General features: G+C 37.4%; 2 protein-coding genes across 2 annotated transcripts; one reads left to right on the top strand and one right to left on the bottom strand.

Annotated features, from left to right (window-relative positions):
• Window positions 1–12,529: 12,529 nt before the first annotated feature.
• On the top strand, window positions 12,530–13,458 carry LOC138020681 (uncharacterized). Its single transcript, XM_068867620.1, has 2 exons — window positions 12,530–13,022; window positions 13,313–13,458. Exons 1-2 carry the CDS (start codon window positions 12,530–12,532, stop codon window positions 13,456–13,458), a joined length of 639 nt encoding a protein of 212 aa, XP_068723721.1.
• A 3,001-nt stretch (window positions 13,459–16,459) lies between these two features.
• LOC138020680 (uncharacterized) lies at window positions 16,460–17,413 on the bottom strand. The gene has a single exon (XM_068867619.1). It carries the CDS (start codon window positions 17,411–17,413, stop codon window positions 16,460–16,462), a length of 954 nt encoding a protein of 317 aa, XP_068723720.1.
• Window positions 17,414–17,500: the final 87 nt, after the last annotated feature.

Below are 17,500 nucleotides of genomic sequence, written 5' to 3'. Positions count from 1 at the left end.
ATTGTCAACATTCAGTCGATTTTGACTTACATTTCGAACCCTTGCTGGTTTTCTTTCAGATTCCTGCTTTAATAATTAGATCATTTTCTTTGCTTTCTTCTATAGAAAAATTCATTTCCTAACAAATGACTTCCACGATAAATTTTACGCTAAAAACCAATATCGCATGAATCACGAAGCGATGAGTGTGACATCGGTTTTTCCAGTGAAATTTACTTTGCAATTCACCAGTTTGGCAATAATTTTTTCTAGAACCGAATGAGTTTTAAAAGAAAACAAGCATGAAGCACAACCTCAGCGAGCGAACTGAAAAGGAAAAAAGCCATTTCAGAGTCAACTGTCAATAGCCGGCAATTAGGAATCATGCTAAAATTAGAAGCCATAAAAACAACTTTGTCAATTCAAGGTCAAAGAAGAGTTTCACTGATGTACTTTATTCCACTTTGAAAACAAGATCATTCACATTTTGATGCATTTCGTTGAAACACGCCAGGTTGGCTTGGTACAAGAATCGGCAAACTACGGCAATGCAACCAAGAAAGGAAGAACTTCAAACACGATCTGCTCCAACACTTAAATAACGTTTGGGTGCTTTAAACAAACTTCTGAAAACACAAGCTAGCGAGATTTCCCCTAATTTTACGAGAACTCATTGTGAATACGTGTTTATAACATAAGGGCAAAATGTTCTTGTCACTATCAAGGCACAACGAAAACCAGTTGGACAAACGGATCAAAAAAGCACTTGTTCGCTCGCATTTTAGAGGAAAACAAACAAACAAATCAACTTTTTCTTTATGTCCAAAAGAGTACAGATAATTGTTATTTAATTCCAGTTGAGAACAAAAATTCGATTTTCATTCCTGAAAAGAGGAAGAACCGATTAAACCACCTTTAAAAATACGCATCCACTTTAAATAGCGCATCCGTAAAAATAACAAACGGTTTAGTGCCCAAGGAAAGAATTTGTGTGCTAAGTATGAGCTATTACTGGTATTCTGTTTTGTCGTTGTCGTTCTCTTTCGCTCAGTCCTTTCGTTTCTGTTCTAGTCATAGGTCCTCCAGGCATCATGTAACCTTATCAGAGCTTCTAAAGATCATGATAGAGTATCTGACAATGTAGGGTACACACTACTTAAATGTGATTGTAACAGTGTTCATCCATGTTAATTATTACATACCGTACAGCTTCATAAAGACGGAATGAAGAAGTTAAAAGTCGTGGAAGTATTACAAAAAATGAATATAATGGCGTAAACATGAAGGTGATCAGCACTAACATGACTACAGTCACGATCGGTTTATTACATTAACACACACCTGTAGACAAGTACAGTATGACTTCCATTTTTGGGTCCATGAATTATTAAAGTGCCCTGGGCAAGCAAAATTTGAGAGTTACTTGCCCAAAGGGCGAGATGGAATTCAAATATTTTTCGAGCCCTGTATAAGATGTCTTTAATTTAAGTCTACAGTTGATTGAAACCGAGAAAGATACATGTAATATTTTTTCTTGTAAACAATAAATAACATGTCAAAGTTCACAGTTACCATGTGTCTTACATACAATAAAAACCAACAAAGACTATCCCGTAACCCAAAAAGGTCTAATGCTTATTATAGCTTATTATTTCTTTGGCGCTTTTAGCAGACTGGGAAACCTTAGCTTTGCCCTGATTTTTGGGCAGTGCTTGTCGTTGACGACAAGGCTAAAATTTGTCCAACAGTAAATATGCTGTTTTAGTCAACAATTCCTCTTTTCACCTATCTCTTATCTCTCTAAGTATTTATTGCATCATTTTGCTTTCTCTTAGCACAGCCAAGCATCATCGTGGCTACGCTTGATAATGGTGTCATGAAGTCGCCAAAACGTTGGGAGATTATATTGCTTGTTTTTACTTGCCTATGTAACACTAAGAAAGACCCTAAAAATAGGGAAAAATAGGAAGCAGGCCGAAAAATAGGAAAAAATAGGAACTTGACGCCCTGTGATATATTGTCATTTAGTTTTACTTATTCCTTAAAGTACTACTGTGATCAAATTTTTATCCCTTGAGTTTTTTGGTTTATCACATAGAGTACCATGAAACATTAAAAACGCTGTTTACCGTTTGGAAATATCTGCATTGGTTCCAGAGATATTTAAGTTTGAAAAATGTGTTAAATATGCAAATGAGAAGGCTGATGACGTCATTCACCCAACCCAATAGAACATCAAGAATATAAATAGAGCTATCTCGGTCAATTTGCAACAGAGACCATTGAAACTTGGTGAGCTGATAGTTCTGAAGGCAACACACCTACGACTGTAAAGAAATTGGTTCCCATGGCAACTCACTCTTTTCCAGTCCCCTCCAACCTGATTTCAATATTTTGGTGATCTCAGGCTAGAAATACATTTACCAAGGCCACAAACTCGACCTAACATCTTTATATGCTGGCAGGATCATGCAGATGAGGCACCATTTGCAAATATCAAAACAGAATGCCAAAGGTGGTCTGCAAAGCTTTTAATATCAGGGAGGTCTGGAACCCAGTATGTTGCCATGGTAACAAAAATGGTATGCTCATATTGTGGAACACATCTACTAGAATCTTAGTGCAAAGAACCAAGTATTTCTGATACAAATTGGCTGAGATATCTTTCTCCATCATACTTGATCAAAATTTGGTAGGGTTTATGACGTCATCACTTGGCTAATTTGCATATTAAAAAAACTTGAATATCTCCAGAACAAAAAGAGATATTTGAAAATGGTAAACAGCATTCTTCTTCTCGTACAGACTACGCTTTTATGTGCCAAAATGGCTTTGATAGGGAAGATTCAAATTTCGTCACAGTAGCACTTTAAGCATCTATTCTTTGAAAAGCCTTTTTAGGACGACAATAAAGTTTGTATGTATGCACGTACGCCACATTACACACCTGCCACAGCGAACAAAACAAGTTTATAAACATATCAAGCAACAGTGAGGTTGGTGATGGAAACCCTCCATCAGCTCCCACCACTCACTGTAAATAGTCTTCCTACAACACTGTCAAGAGGTCAAACAAATGAAATCACCTATATTCATAACTTTTCTGAAAATAAAAAAAGAAAGATGCCATGAACTATGACACTCTTTCTACAGACATTAACCAAACTCAAGGGCTGCTGTACTCTGCATAATGCAGAAAGCCTCACAGCTATAGAGATTTACTGCCTCACTGTGACACCAGATAAACAAAAGATCCTCACCAACAACACCACATATTAAGTTTGTCAACTCAAGATCCTGCAGATTTCAAGGACCTTGAAGTATTTCATCATTTAAAATAAAAATATCTTAAATTTCTCACATGATTTTGACAACTTAGCTCTTTCTGCAAAGCCAATTCATGTCAGAAAGCCTGTAGTCATGTCAGAAAGCCACATTCCTTGATCAATCACGTGGAATTCTGGAAATGTGCACCTAAAAAAGTTAATATCCACTTGAGAAGAGTTTACTGTATTATGTCCTTGCAGGTGAATTAATCTGATTTATATGATTGTAAAGCTTAATAACAAAACTTCTGAAAGTCAATTTGGAGTCTATTTTGAGGCTTCTCACAAATCAGTGCCATAAATCCCTTCATACATATCTTCAAACTGAAAACGTTCAACATGACTCTGTTATCAAGTAACTGTGTGAAGTATTCAGATATTTGTTTTTGCTACCAACCCATAATGTGGAATGTTCAAGAGACACTTTACAAAAAAAACCATTACATTTACAGTACAAGAACTCAAATTCAAGCTGATCATGATCTCATTCAGCAACCACATTTACAATCAATATCAACTGACATTCACACATTAATTACTCAGATGAGGGAGAAATGTTATACCCTGAGTGGAGTTAATATTTACCAGTTTAGACATACGATTGTCATGAGTGATTGCATAAGATCTATTTATGCACTATGCCCACTGAATAAAGCCAAACTTGGCTATCAATGCTGCACTCTGTTGCAAGGCAAAATGACAACAACAACATGGGAAAGATTTGGCTTTGTCAAACAAAGCTAAAATTACAATCTAAGTTAAGTCTGCCTTCGCATAGGTGAGGGCTAGAAATTGCCAATACACAATCATATACTTAATAGGATGATGATGTATTTCAATCAATCAATCAATCTTTATTTTGCCTCAATTGTAAATAATACAAACTTTAAAACATACAGTTAGTGGCGACGAGACCTCTAAAAACCATAGGGTTTATGATGAGAGGTGTCCTTGGTGATACATGAATAAGTAATCAATTACAGTAAAAGGTTAACGTAGAAAATGAAATGAAAAGAAAAAAAAGAAATCAAACTGCTATTTTCATAGCTTTATAGTTTTATGTTAGGGGCCGGTCACACTAGGCGACAAAATGTTTTTAAGCTCGGCCGAATTTCAGGGAAAATTTTGGTTTAACAAAGTTTTGTTCCAAAATTTTTGTTAAACGCGGTCGCACTGGGAAGTGACAATCTTATCTTTCATGCCGAAAACAACCATTTCAGCGACGTGCATTAAATTAAAGATCTGAGGTCAAAACATAGGAACACCATTTCAGTTTTCAAAATACTCAAAGATGGTTCTGCCAAGAAACATGTTTCTGATGCTTGCAGTATCATATCGCAAAGGAAAGTCGTTAAAAGACAGCTTGGTCAGAGCAAAACTTTGAAGGCATAGATTTTAGAATCGCTTGCGAATGGCAGGAGTCATGCAGGTCTGTCAACACTTTTTTAACATTTGTATGATTTAATGGACGGGCCCCATTCTGCTTTGCACTAGAATATTGCTTCCAGCTAATGATACCTAGAACTTACCAAACACTCAAGATCTAAAATGGTATCACAACAACAAAAGACACTCTAACAAAGAAATATACTGTGATTGTTAAACATGAAACGTGACAGACTTCAACAAGATCTGGAATGCATCAACCACAGCCTTCATACTACTATCTGGTTGACTTTTGGACATCACAGGAAACATGGAAGGTGGCAGATTTCTAAAAGATCTAGAAAGCATTAATAACCTTCAGATTACTGCCTGGTTGACCTTTAGACATCACAGGACTAGCGAATCCTCCCCGCTTCATTGGCTCAATATCTCAGATCTGATTGTGTTAATAAGATAGCCAATAAAAGCAATCGTAGGGATGTTTGGATCCGCACAACGCTTTCCAAAGCTATTACAACACAAGCACTCACAGGAAACTTTTCGAGATTCCCATTTGGGAATTAAATGGGAAATTTTCCCACTCATGGGAAAGAATTGGGACAAGAAATTACTTTTGGGGGAAAATTTTGGGTTTTTATTGGGAAAGAACGTCTACTTTCCTTTTACATCCCAATATTGGGAATATGCTGTGAACGTTTTCCCAAGTTATACCCAAAGCTGGGAACAATATGGTAAAAGTTTCCAATTTATTCCCAATATTGTGAATTATGGGGGAACATTTCTTCAAGTTATTCCCAGAATTGTGATTAATATGGGAACATTTATCCAAGTTATTCCCAGAACTGTGAATAATATGGACAAATTTCCCAAGTTATTCCCAGCATTGGGAATGATATAGAAACCGTTACCCAAGTTATTCCCAGAATTGTGATTAGTATGGGAACATTTATCCAAGTTATTCCCAGACTTGTGAATAATATGGAGACATTTCACAAGTTATTCCCAGCATTGTGAATGATATAGAAACCTTCACCCAAGTTATTCTCAGAATTGTGATTAGTATGGGAACAGTTATCCAAGTTATTCCCAGAATTGTGAATAATATCGACACATTTCCCAAGTTATTCCCAGTATTGTGAATGATATAGGAACCACTTTACCCAAGTTATTCCCAGAATTGTGAATAATATGGACACATTCCCCCAAGTTATTCCCAAAATTGTAAATAATAAGGGATTATTTCCCCAATTTAATTCCCAATAGTGCAACACGGATAAATGAAAATAAAAGCCTTTATTACGATGATTCAATATATTATAGAGATATCCTCCCCGTTTGACCGGCCTTGTTCCAAAAGGAACATGAATCATCAATGTTAAGAATCACACACACTATGTCAGCACTTTATCAACTTAATGAATACCAGTATCTTTCCCACTTTGTTTGAGGGTTAATTGGAGGACTTCGCTTGGAATCTTGTTCATTTTTCTTCAATGTTTCCTGCGCCATCTTGTATAACGAGTGAGAGACCAGACTGGAACTAGTGAGCCGTTTTCATTTTGGCCAGCAGTCTCCCCGGCAAGCTCTTACCGATTTTGGCGGGACAGGTCTCAAAAACCGCTGATTGACTAAGGTTGTCTTTCAAGGACGCGTGCGCAGGACGGTAACCACTGACTTATTGTTCACTGGCGAAAAACATGGCTGCCATCGGGTGTTTATCCGATCTCCGTCGATAAAAAAAAGACCTTTTTCAGGCCAGTAAAACGGACGAATGTTTTGACTGCATAGTGCGTTTTTATGCCAGCGAGATTCTCTTTTAAGTTGTGGGCCACCGTACTTTTTAGCCAACAGTGCTACGAGGGAAATTTCTTTCACAATTTCAAGGTCAACGCAAGTCCAGGTTGCTGTGACAGTGTTTGAGTGGAAATTTGTTTGTGGAGCTTACCGGCTAATGGAGTACCACCTTGATTTCAATTCTTGCGTTTATCTTTTTAAAAGTGGAGCAAAAAATATATCACTAAATTTCCAAATGGTTTCTCTTTCGACTAAATATTTGCACACTGTTTCCGCATCTAGCAGAAAATGTTAGATGTTTGCATTTTTCTTCAAAATTAAGTTGTTAAAATGGCCATTCAAGTGGTCCATGGAGGCAAATTTATTAAGACGGAGGAAAAAAAAGAAATGCATGACGTCCCTGAAAAGTTAGAAATATATTTCAGTCGTTCAAATAAATTTTAAAGTGAATTTAGCACCAATATGAAGGACAGAATTCACTCGACATAAAAAACAACTTGCTTTAATCGGAACACACGCCTTTGCCGACAACAAACCAGGGGCAATGCGAGGTTCGCTACGAAAAGAAAGAAATACAGTAATATAAGTTAGGACTGTAACTACGTAAAACGTAAACTAAAAAGATTATTTAACAAATAACAAGGCTTACCGAATGTGCGCAACAAGACAGGAAAAAAGAGTACTCGGTTTAACAGTCACTCAGTTGAACAGGACGAAAAAAAACGATTTAACAAAATCTTCGGTCCTAATATAGTTGTACTAATTGGCCCCTTGGGGAATAACGAGAAAACTCCTGAGACACTAAACTGATTCTGTTCACTAACGAGGTAGTGTTACTTGAGTTGAAAAGAATATGACACGAAAAAGGATAACAGTAATAATAATTCGCATACAAAATGGAGTAATAAACTGTCCGCAACAACCAATGTCATACATAACATGCCATATAAGCACCTCATATTGGGTAAACTAGAAGGAAACCTTTTAGTTGCAATTATATTTTGCTGTAGTCATTTCAAGCAAATGCCAATCGTTTGCTTCCCTCCAAATTATAGAAATAAACACAGATTAGGTTAACTCTGAATAGCCAAAACAACAATACCAGTATTCCAAGTTGAAAATTTGATTCAGAAATCCAGTTCACTAGCAGGGGGGATTTTACTGTAACAAAATATTACTACAGCTAATAATACACTTTCAACACATTGTAGTGGGTTAATGTGACAACAAAAATAATTAATCAAGAATTGGTTTTATCTTCCAGCAATAAAACAACAGGAGGATATAAAATTAGGTATCTTCAAAGTTTAGAAAACTTGTTGAAGGTGATTCAGTGCTATTATCCAAAACAAATTTCATGCTGGCCTACTAAATACTTCCAGTGCAATATATTATTTAACCTCTCTTTGTGGACTCTCGTTGCAACACAGAGGTTTCAAATCCCCTTCCATTAGATTTAACTTTTAAAAAACTCCATAACTTCATATTTATGTAATAATTGTTCAAAGTCATCGAGCAAAAGCATACAAAGCTACATTTGAAAGGGGCGTAATCCCATGTTGGAGTTTTCTGGAGAAGGCTTTCACAGGTATAACTGCTGTTGCCTTTCCATATGGAAAAAATATTTCAACATTAGGTGCAATGAATTTTTAGCAATTGCTTTAAAGAATACTAATCATTCCTACCATTTCCAAGGATGAATAAATTAAAGTTGAATGCAGTAAGTGTAAGAAGTAAAAAAAAGTGGCATATTTTTTCAAACTGTAATCTATTTCCATTCTTGATTTAGTCCCTGGATAGTATTAAACAATGGTGGTAAAGTAAACAAACTGCCCCAAGGGGGGGGCTCCCTTACGAAAATGACAGGGTTCTTTTTGTTCCCTTTTGGAGAAAAAAATGTGGATTTGTACTGCCTATGATGCTGAGACCAGACAGTTGGCGGAGTTGCTGCAGTACATTTAAGGCTATCAATCTGAAAAATGACTGGAACTGTAAGACAATTTGGTACACGAGCAAATAACTTTTACTTATGAATAATTCATAAGTAAAAGTTATTTGCCAGTCATTTGTCACTTTAGAACTGGTTCCTCTAAGGGGTCAGATTTCTTTAGCCTACGTCCACAAAACAAGGTTCTGACCTGCCATTTTTATAGGGAAAACCCCTCCTGAGCAAACTGCATCTTCATGTTTGGATTCCCATTGATTTAATGATATAGGCAAATTTGTTCTACAATATATACTCAAATACCATTATAGTCTTTATAGTTTACTCCTCGAGCCACCAGCTTCAACTTTGATACTTTGTTCTAAAAGCCAAAGCAACGCAAAGCAAAGCAAGGTGGAGGTGATGATTAATCACTTGTTTTGGTTCAAATGAAGAAAAAGAAAGTCAAACTAACAATAGCACTTTAACCCTTTCACCCCTAAACCGGCCATACTTAGCAGTTTACTCTGTCTAACACCAGACGATTTTACTTGTCAATGGGGAATCCCCAGGAGTCAATGGGTTAATCACTCACTAAAAAATGTCCCAATAAAATATTATGTTCCACAAACGACCAAAACTGTACTAATAATTTGAATTACAGCTAAGGTCTGTCAAATTTCCATCTGAGTTACCTGACAGCTCTTACAGTACTTCTCAACATAAAGAAAATAAATTCTGTGGACTTAAACATTCCCAAATAGAAATGTTGTATATTCCAAATACTGTTACGTAAACTCTTCAAGATTTACCTGCTTCAGGAACTTCAAATCAATGAATATTTGGAATAATTTTCCTGTACTCCTGCAAACTATGTGCACTTTTTAATGGTTTGCCCTTTAAAAGTAACACTCAGAAATAATAATGCAAATACAACTGAGGCTGGTTTGCCTTAGCCTGCGAACGCAGACGTATTTCCGGCGGTCGTTTCTCTCCCCCGAAAAGTAACGTCTGCGAGTTCGAGCTGCAAAACGATTTCTGTGACGTAAGATCTTTTGTTAGGTTTTTGACCAATCAAATTGTATGATAGAAGCAAGCTCGAGTTACTCTTGCGCGACTTCGCGCAATAGCGTGTCTGAAATACAAGCCATACACGTAAGATTCTCAGTTGTGGAGCGTGATTATGAGTGATATAAACAACCATGAACGAAACTCCCAGGAAGATTTCTCACGATTGTGAATGCTGCATTCTTTGTAGAGGGAATTTCTCGGCGGCTAAGGAGAAGATACGTGTGTTTGGTAAAAGCAATGTTGACATATGTTCTTTGGTATATCGTGCCACAAACGTTGATCTTTCTGTTTACGTCGACTGTGAAAAGCTGGCCATTTGTCGCACGCAGTGCTACAATCGTATTGTGCGATTAGGGGATATTTTGGCGGTAGTGTTTCCCTTCGTGTAAAAAGGATGGCGAAAGACAATTGCAAGACACTAGGCATGATTGATCAAGTTACATGTAGCTTATATCAATTGTTTATTGTAGAATTTCATTATCATATGATACATGTTCAATCTGCACTGATCGTGGTTAGCAAAAGCTACAGTAGTCGAGGCGAGCAGTGGTTACGCGTGTATAAAAGAGAGAACAAGTAGAGAAAACTACGGTATTCAATTGTGTTTCACCGACAAGACATGCATTGTAGAACGAACAGGTAAACAAATAACTAGTGTACAAAGCATGCAGTCAACTAAAACAAGTAAATATCTAAAATCAATAGAAAGTGCAAATATCAGAGGCCAGATTATTAAGTATTTTTGTTATTAAGACAGATAAATCAATACAGTCATTTTCTTCTGAAAGTCTTTGGAGTAGGATACTGTGGTTTTTAATTTTAAAATTGTTTTTGGATAGATGGCGAATATCACGAGGTAAACTATTCCAAATTTTTACACCATATATTGAAAACGATTTAATTTGTTTGTCAATTCTTGAGGGTTTAACAAAATAGTCACCTCTTGAAGATGACCTTGTTTTATATGAATAAATGCTTGCTTAAGAAATCAATAAATCAGCATTATTTGGAGTCGATAAATTGTTAGATATGTCATGCATCAGAACAGCTGCAACTGATTTACGAGAATGGGGGACTGCACGGAGACGTACTAGAGACTTTAACACTTATCAGTGACAAATAACATGAGCCTCGTCGACAGTAACTGCTCTGACAGATTTCCGGTACAACTCGCTCATTGCCATTTTCCTCCATGTTTCGTATCCTAGCCATAGTTCAGGTGATCCGAAGACAATTAAATATTCCCCATTCTTTACTTCTTTCGTTTGTTTTATGGTGGCTATTTCAGCCAAAGATACGGCAGTGATTCCCAGGGAATTTAGCCACAACACTTGATCTTTTATCAGGCTGTTAAGCGGAGAAATCACGACGATGATATTAAATAATCTCGTCGGTTGACTGCAAGCACGCGTAAACCAACGGCAAAGCATGGTAAATCAACGTCTTTCCAAAACCCGTTGGAAGATTTACGAAAATATCCTTCTTCTCTTGAACAATGTATTTGATGGACTCCTCCTGGTGCGTATTCAAACTGTCAAATCCAAAAACATTGCAAACCTGGTTGAACGCGTCGTTGAACGCTTCTTCCAGTGTGTCCGCCATTTTTTCTCCACGAGAATACGTGGTTACCGCGCACGAATCCTGCGAGTTAGTTCTGGATTTTTTAGAGCTAAACGGTGATTGGTGAATAATTCTTACGTCACGGAAATCGTTTTGCAGCTCGAACTCGCAGACGTTACTTTTCGGGGGAGAGAAACGACCGCCGGAAATACGTCTGCGTTCGCAGGCTAGGTTTGCCTTATCTACAAGACAGGACAACAATACCCAATCAAACACAATCAATATTAAAGCAATAATACATGCTTGTGGGGTCATGTGCTAACTATAATAAAGATACACTACAGGAAATAAAAGCTTAAAACTAACTATGTGACAGACATAGGATATCTACACATAAGGTATAAGAAAAATAAATCAATAATTGCTATCCAAAGATCTTATTGCAAATACACCAAAAGGTAACGGTTGATTGACAAGTTCCTTGTGCAAAATGGTAGAGCATGTTTGAAGTCCATCAGGACCAAGATGAGAAGTTATGATAAAAACTCTAAACATATTTTTTACCAAAATTATTTTACTGCCGTCAAACCCAATGAGACCTTATGCATGGGACACTGTTTCTAGCTGCAGCTCCAAATCACATAATATATTAATAAATTTTGCCATCTAAGAAAAGAACAAACATGTGGGGTGTAACCAAAAAAAGTCCAAGGCAATAATGCTTCCTTTCAGCCTTTTCAGGAAAAACTATCCACTGTCAACCATACTTGACTCAAAACAGATTCCTTGATCCAACAACACATGACAGTCCCCCCAAAACCAAAATTACATCATTAATGCTTCCAGAAAACAACAGTCTAAAAAAAAAAGGATTTGCAAAACAGTCACGAACCTGAATCTATAGAGATCTATTTTCATCTGCACCTACACTTCTGTTCTTCTAAACATTATTTTAACTAACATGGACTTTGATTTTGATTTTCAACTCAAATTAATTGCAAATCCATAACTTGGTAACTACTTGAACGCAAGGATCGTTGAGTTGTGACTGCTAAAAAGTACAATAACTTAGACATTCACCAGAAAAGGGAATATAAATGACCTTAAAATCGAACTTATGACGAATCCAGTTTATTTTCACGTCAAAAGAGAGCAGCGTACAAAGATAAATGGACGATATTAAAGCATTTCTTAACGTGAAATTACAATCATGATGGAGCTATAACGCTAGACGAACGTTAAGCGGAAAAACAACATTGTAAATTATTACTCACAAATTAGTTTGCGAAGTCATCTTTTGCACACGATCCGACTTATACCCCGTTCACACCAAAGCTTAAACATGTTTAAAACTCGTTTTGTTAAACAGGGTTAATAAGACTGGCCGTTCACACTGCGGGCGTGTTTAACAAAACACGTCTAAAACCGTGTTTAACAAAACTACCTCTCGAGGTAGTTTAACAATCGTGTTTAATAAAATACATTCAAAATGGCGGCAGAAACCAAAACTCGCGGAAGAATCTGGGAGCACAAAGAAACCCTCCTGTTACTTGAAAAGTGGGGAGACGAGAATATCCAGCTCCAGCTAAAATCATGCACAAGAAAAAAGCCAATATGGCTAGAAATTGCGGCATATCTTCGAGCTGCAGGCTATGAAGACAGAGACGACGGCAGCTGCAAGACACGAATTCACACTCTGATAAGCGCCTATAGAAACTACAAAGACGAATGCAGCAAGACGGGAAATGCCACACCAAAGAAGAAGCCGGCTTTCTTCGATGAAGTGGACGAGTTTTTGTCGGACAAGCCATGTACCAAACCAAAGGTAATTATACAGTCTGCAACAATTTCCATAGATGGGGTCGATGATGAAGAAATAACAAGCGCAGAAAACGTTGAGCCAAACGTAAACAACCCTGGCAGCAGCAAAGAAAAGTCAGAAAACCTTCACAAACCTCTGAATTATTTGACAGCGGTGACAGGTAAGAGTTATAAAATGCTCTCCGATTGGAGGGCCAGACAATAGAATTGTGTCCAAAAGCAACATCGAGACGGACGTCTGTGAAAGTTTTTTTCAATCAGTATGTTTGAATACCGTATTTGAGAGTTTTTGATATGCGTACTGTACAAGCAGATACAAGACAGGTGTATCCGTATTACAGTGTAATATTGAGATAACTATACCATAAATCAAACATTTTTTATTTCTCACTTGGCTATAACGTTTATGCAACCCATTGAAGTTTTGGCGGTCGCCATGGTGTTCCTTCAGGTGCGACGGAAGCCGATGAAACAGCTGACAAGAGCTTCCTCGAAGCTGAAGCGGCAAGAGAAAGGCGAGAGGAGGAAAGAGCGGAGAAGCGAAAGAAGGAGGATCAAGAATTTCTCCTGAAACTGGCGCAGGTTCTTCACAAGTAGAACCAAGTACCTGCGTAAGTTTCTTGCCATTTTGTGCGAGCTGTTAAAAGAAATTAGACTAGCTTATGAGCGATTTTGAAACTTTCATTCCTTGAAATTATATTTCTTATGTTGAATTTTACGGCATCCGAATTGTATCGTTAATTAATTCGCTGTTATTTATTGCTCAAAATGTTTCGGCTCATTTTAACCGCCGTTTTCAATACTGTTCAAATATTGAGCTTGGGTCTCCTATGCCTGTTTTTTATGTTGGACAGATATTTTAGTATCGAGTCTGTGTACATGTTCATTTGTAGTGTATCTCCTCTGTTGAGGAATGATGCATATGGCTTTTCACTGTTACTGGTACATACCATAGTTAATAGATGTAGGCTGGTTATGAAACTCGACAAGTTTCATTGTTTCATGTTTTTGTTCGCTTTTTTGGCCTTGACCCTGCACAAAACCCGACAAAAACAGGCTTTTTTCGGCAGGATAACCAATCAAAAGCTTCGACTAATTTATTCGAAATTAAATTGTGAACCAAAAGCAAAAGATTGTGCAGGGTCACGGTCGGTTCAACATCTAATTGCGACTTTATTGTTCCTGCTTTTGAAATTCCCAGGGTTTCATAACCAGTCCCTAGGATGTACATATATACCCATAAATAAATGCATTAAAATGCACTGGTCAGACATGGGCTCCCCCCAAGAAATGCACTATTATTTATGTGTTTACTATTGGAGAATTTCCTACAATTTATGTTTACCCACCAAGAATTCCAGAGATTTTCACTAGACCTTCCACATTTTTTTCTAAATCTTATTCCTAGGGAATTCCAATATTCCTCAACTAATAAATAGTTGCTTAGGGCAACAATGTGCATGTGCAATAATCAGATTCATCAAGAGTCCACCCCAAAACAGACTGACAATAATGTATTAACAGCAATGCCTATAAACTGTATATCATAAGAAATCACATGGACTAGCTTGAGTACAAAAATATGAGTGAAGTTCTCAAAATTGCACTATCTGCTTGAGTGGGACACATCAATTTCTCATACTATGGAAACCGCAAAATATGGCATTCTTGTTACTCCCGAAAAATACACTTGATTTGTAATATTATTAATCGTACGGCTCTTGCCCCAGTCAGAAGTGTTGAATGTACTGTAAGAAATACAGCATCCTCTTACTGCTCTCAGCTGCCTGCAGGCTCAGAGAAAGTTTCAAAGGCAATCTGAAATTAAATTTTAGAAGAGAGTCTTTTTTTTTTAAGTTCTGTTCTTCTGTTAATTAATTCCAAGTTGCTAAAAGGGCAGTGTCACATCATGGAATTGAATATTTGGACCAAAACAGAGCTACAGCATCTTTGTAAAATAATTCCATCTACATGTGACTGCACTGCCCCAGCTATGATATAACATTGTGGCAATTGAGTTCTTTTTTGTGATTTTCAATGTCTTGCTTTTTCACATGAACAAATTCAGCCAGTTTGAATTTTTTTTCAAAATTTACTGCAGAAAACAAAAATTTGCAGGCCTTGATACAATTTCTATCTGATATTTCATGTATAGTATTTTTCCATAAGAATGCAGGAATGTAGTGTTTCCTTTTTATACCTGTCTTAAGTCTTTGATTTCATCTCAATGCAGTTAATAGTAGATTTTTTCATGCCACACTGTAATTTCAAAATCAGAATAGTGTGCTCTTTTCCTGTATATTGTTAATTCATTTAAGAATTCTTTATTATTATAAAACAAATGCAACAAAACAGCTACAGCAGCTTAAACTGTCTATAAGTTCAATGTATGATTTTAAAATAAGTAAAAATTAATATTGCAATACATTGAAATAATTATTTGAGTCATGTGTGTTATCTGTGAGCTGATCAATTGAATAATTGTACATAAAACTGATAATACTTTTGTTAAGTTGTTGAGGAAAACGAAACAATGACTGCTGCCATTTGATTTCCCTCACACAAATGGACTGCAGTGCAGAGCAAAAATTAATGCTCTTTACATGGTAATGACTTTGCAAGATGTTTTATAGCCACAAGAAGCATTTACAAGGCCCACCAAATATCCAGACTATTACAGAAGGTGAGTACCTGAGGGGGAGTCCTATTTGAAAGGGGCAGAGATGCCCTTCTGAAATTTTGAAAAGAATCCCTAAATGAGATAAATCTGGGTGTGGCTCAAGCTTTCCTTGACCCCAAAAGATGCCAAGAAAACTAAGGAGTGAACATTGTATATTTCTTCATGTGCAGCCCTAAACGAGACCATTATAGCTAACACTATAGACGTTTTGCCTGGAACACCCTAAGCAAAATCAAAAATCAGAAATTTACACCCTTAAGCAAGACGAAAAGCATCCCTGCCCCTTTTCATATATTCCAATTCTCTTGGCCGAGATAACCCAAAATCTAAATAGCACTGCAAGAATGAAAAGATCTATATCAGAGGTTTTTGAAGCCGTTCAATAAATTCCCAGTTCGTCTTTACTATGTGAATTCAAAAACCATGAACACTCAAATTATCTCTGGAATGTTAATGTGTTACAAGGAAAAAGCCATACATCAGATCTCAATGCATAGATGAAAACTGCCAGCTGTAATGGTAATTAACTGTGTAGTTTGCATATTTTTGTGGTTTTATCTCGCATGTGATTGGTAAATTCACAATTAAAATGTTAATGTCAAAAATTATTGAGCAGTTCATGGTTTTTGGATTCGCATAGTACATGTAATAGCTAAAATCGTTCTTTAATTAAACTTGCATGACCATAGAATTTCCAGCTACAACAATTTTATATGCAAAATTTAAAACTGGTCTGCACAGTAGTTTGTGTTAGTCAATACAGTTGTTGTTTTGTTTTGTTTTTTTGTCTCTCGGGCAGACATTCTTTTGGCTCACAATCCCTTATTGGGCAGGTCAGGAGAGATTGCCTCATAAGCCAAAAGAATGCATGGGAGGCTATTCGCTCGGTAATTACAATAATGATGTCTTGATGGCTTCTCAGATGGCTACAGCATTCCTGTTTTGTCCTTGGTTTGGGTCGACTGGGAAAACACCAAGATGGAGCTGTACACCTTGCAGCCACTCCTCATTAAAGTCCTCACCCATGACTTCACAGAAGTTGTGCAACACGCAACAAGCAGCAATGACAAGACAAACAGTCTCAACATTAAGGTCCAGCCTCTTTGCAATGCTTCTGAACCTACCCTTTAGTCTTCCATAGGCATTCTCAACCACCACTCTTGTCATGCTGAGGATCTTGTTGAAATTCACTTGTTCTTGCGTTAAGTTTCCATTATCAGTATACGGCTTCATCAGCCAGTCACTGAGCGCATATGCAGAGTCTCCAACTATCAAGGGCGGAACTCTCACACCTGATATGACTCGAGATAATTGAAGCGGTAGGAAAGTCCTCGCACAGCAGTGGCAAAACAGCGGTGAATTTTTAAATACGCGCGCGTCGTGAACTTTCGCCAGCCATCCAACAAAAATGCCAACAAAAATGTCAACAAAACGATAGTTGCTGTCAACCAATCCCTGCAGTGTTACTGCGTGGAATCCTTTTCGATTCACGTAATCTTCCGGACTTTGGAGAGGTGCAATGATAGGCACATGGCAACCGTCAAGAGCGGCCACTACTTGGGGAAACCCCGCACGATCTCTAAAACCATCGATCTGACCTTGTACTTCTTGCTGATTTTGTGGAAAGAAAATATACCGAGGAAGAAGAATACCTGCAAGTACCTCACATACCTGTTTCACGATGGTACACACGGTGGATTTTCCAACGCCAAACAAGTTTCCAATTGTTCTGTAGCGAGCGGAGTCGGCAAGCCAATACAAAGTGATTGCAACGCGATGGCGAACTGCAATGGCTTTACGAAAGTTCGTGTTCTGTTTCGCGATACGGGGTGATAGTTCAGCGCACAGATATTCAAACGAATCCTTCGACATCCTGAAGTTCTCTACCCAATCATTATCGCTCCAGCCTTGGCAGGTCTCCTCCCAAAAGGACTGAGACCTGCTCAGTCCTGCGAGTTA

The sequence above is a fragment of the Montipora capricornis genome, chromosome 10 (assembly GCF_036669925.1).
Source record: "Montipora capricornis isolate CH-2021 chromosome 10, ASM3666992v2, whole genome shotgun sequence".
Classification (NCBI taxonomy): domain Eukaryota; kingdom Metazoa; phylum Cnidaria; class Anthozoa; order Scleractinia; family Acroporidae; genus Montipora; species Montipora capricornis.
The sequence above is the reverse complement of the archived record's forward strand: the minus strand, read 5'-3'. Positions and strand labels throughout refer to the sequence as shown.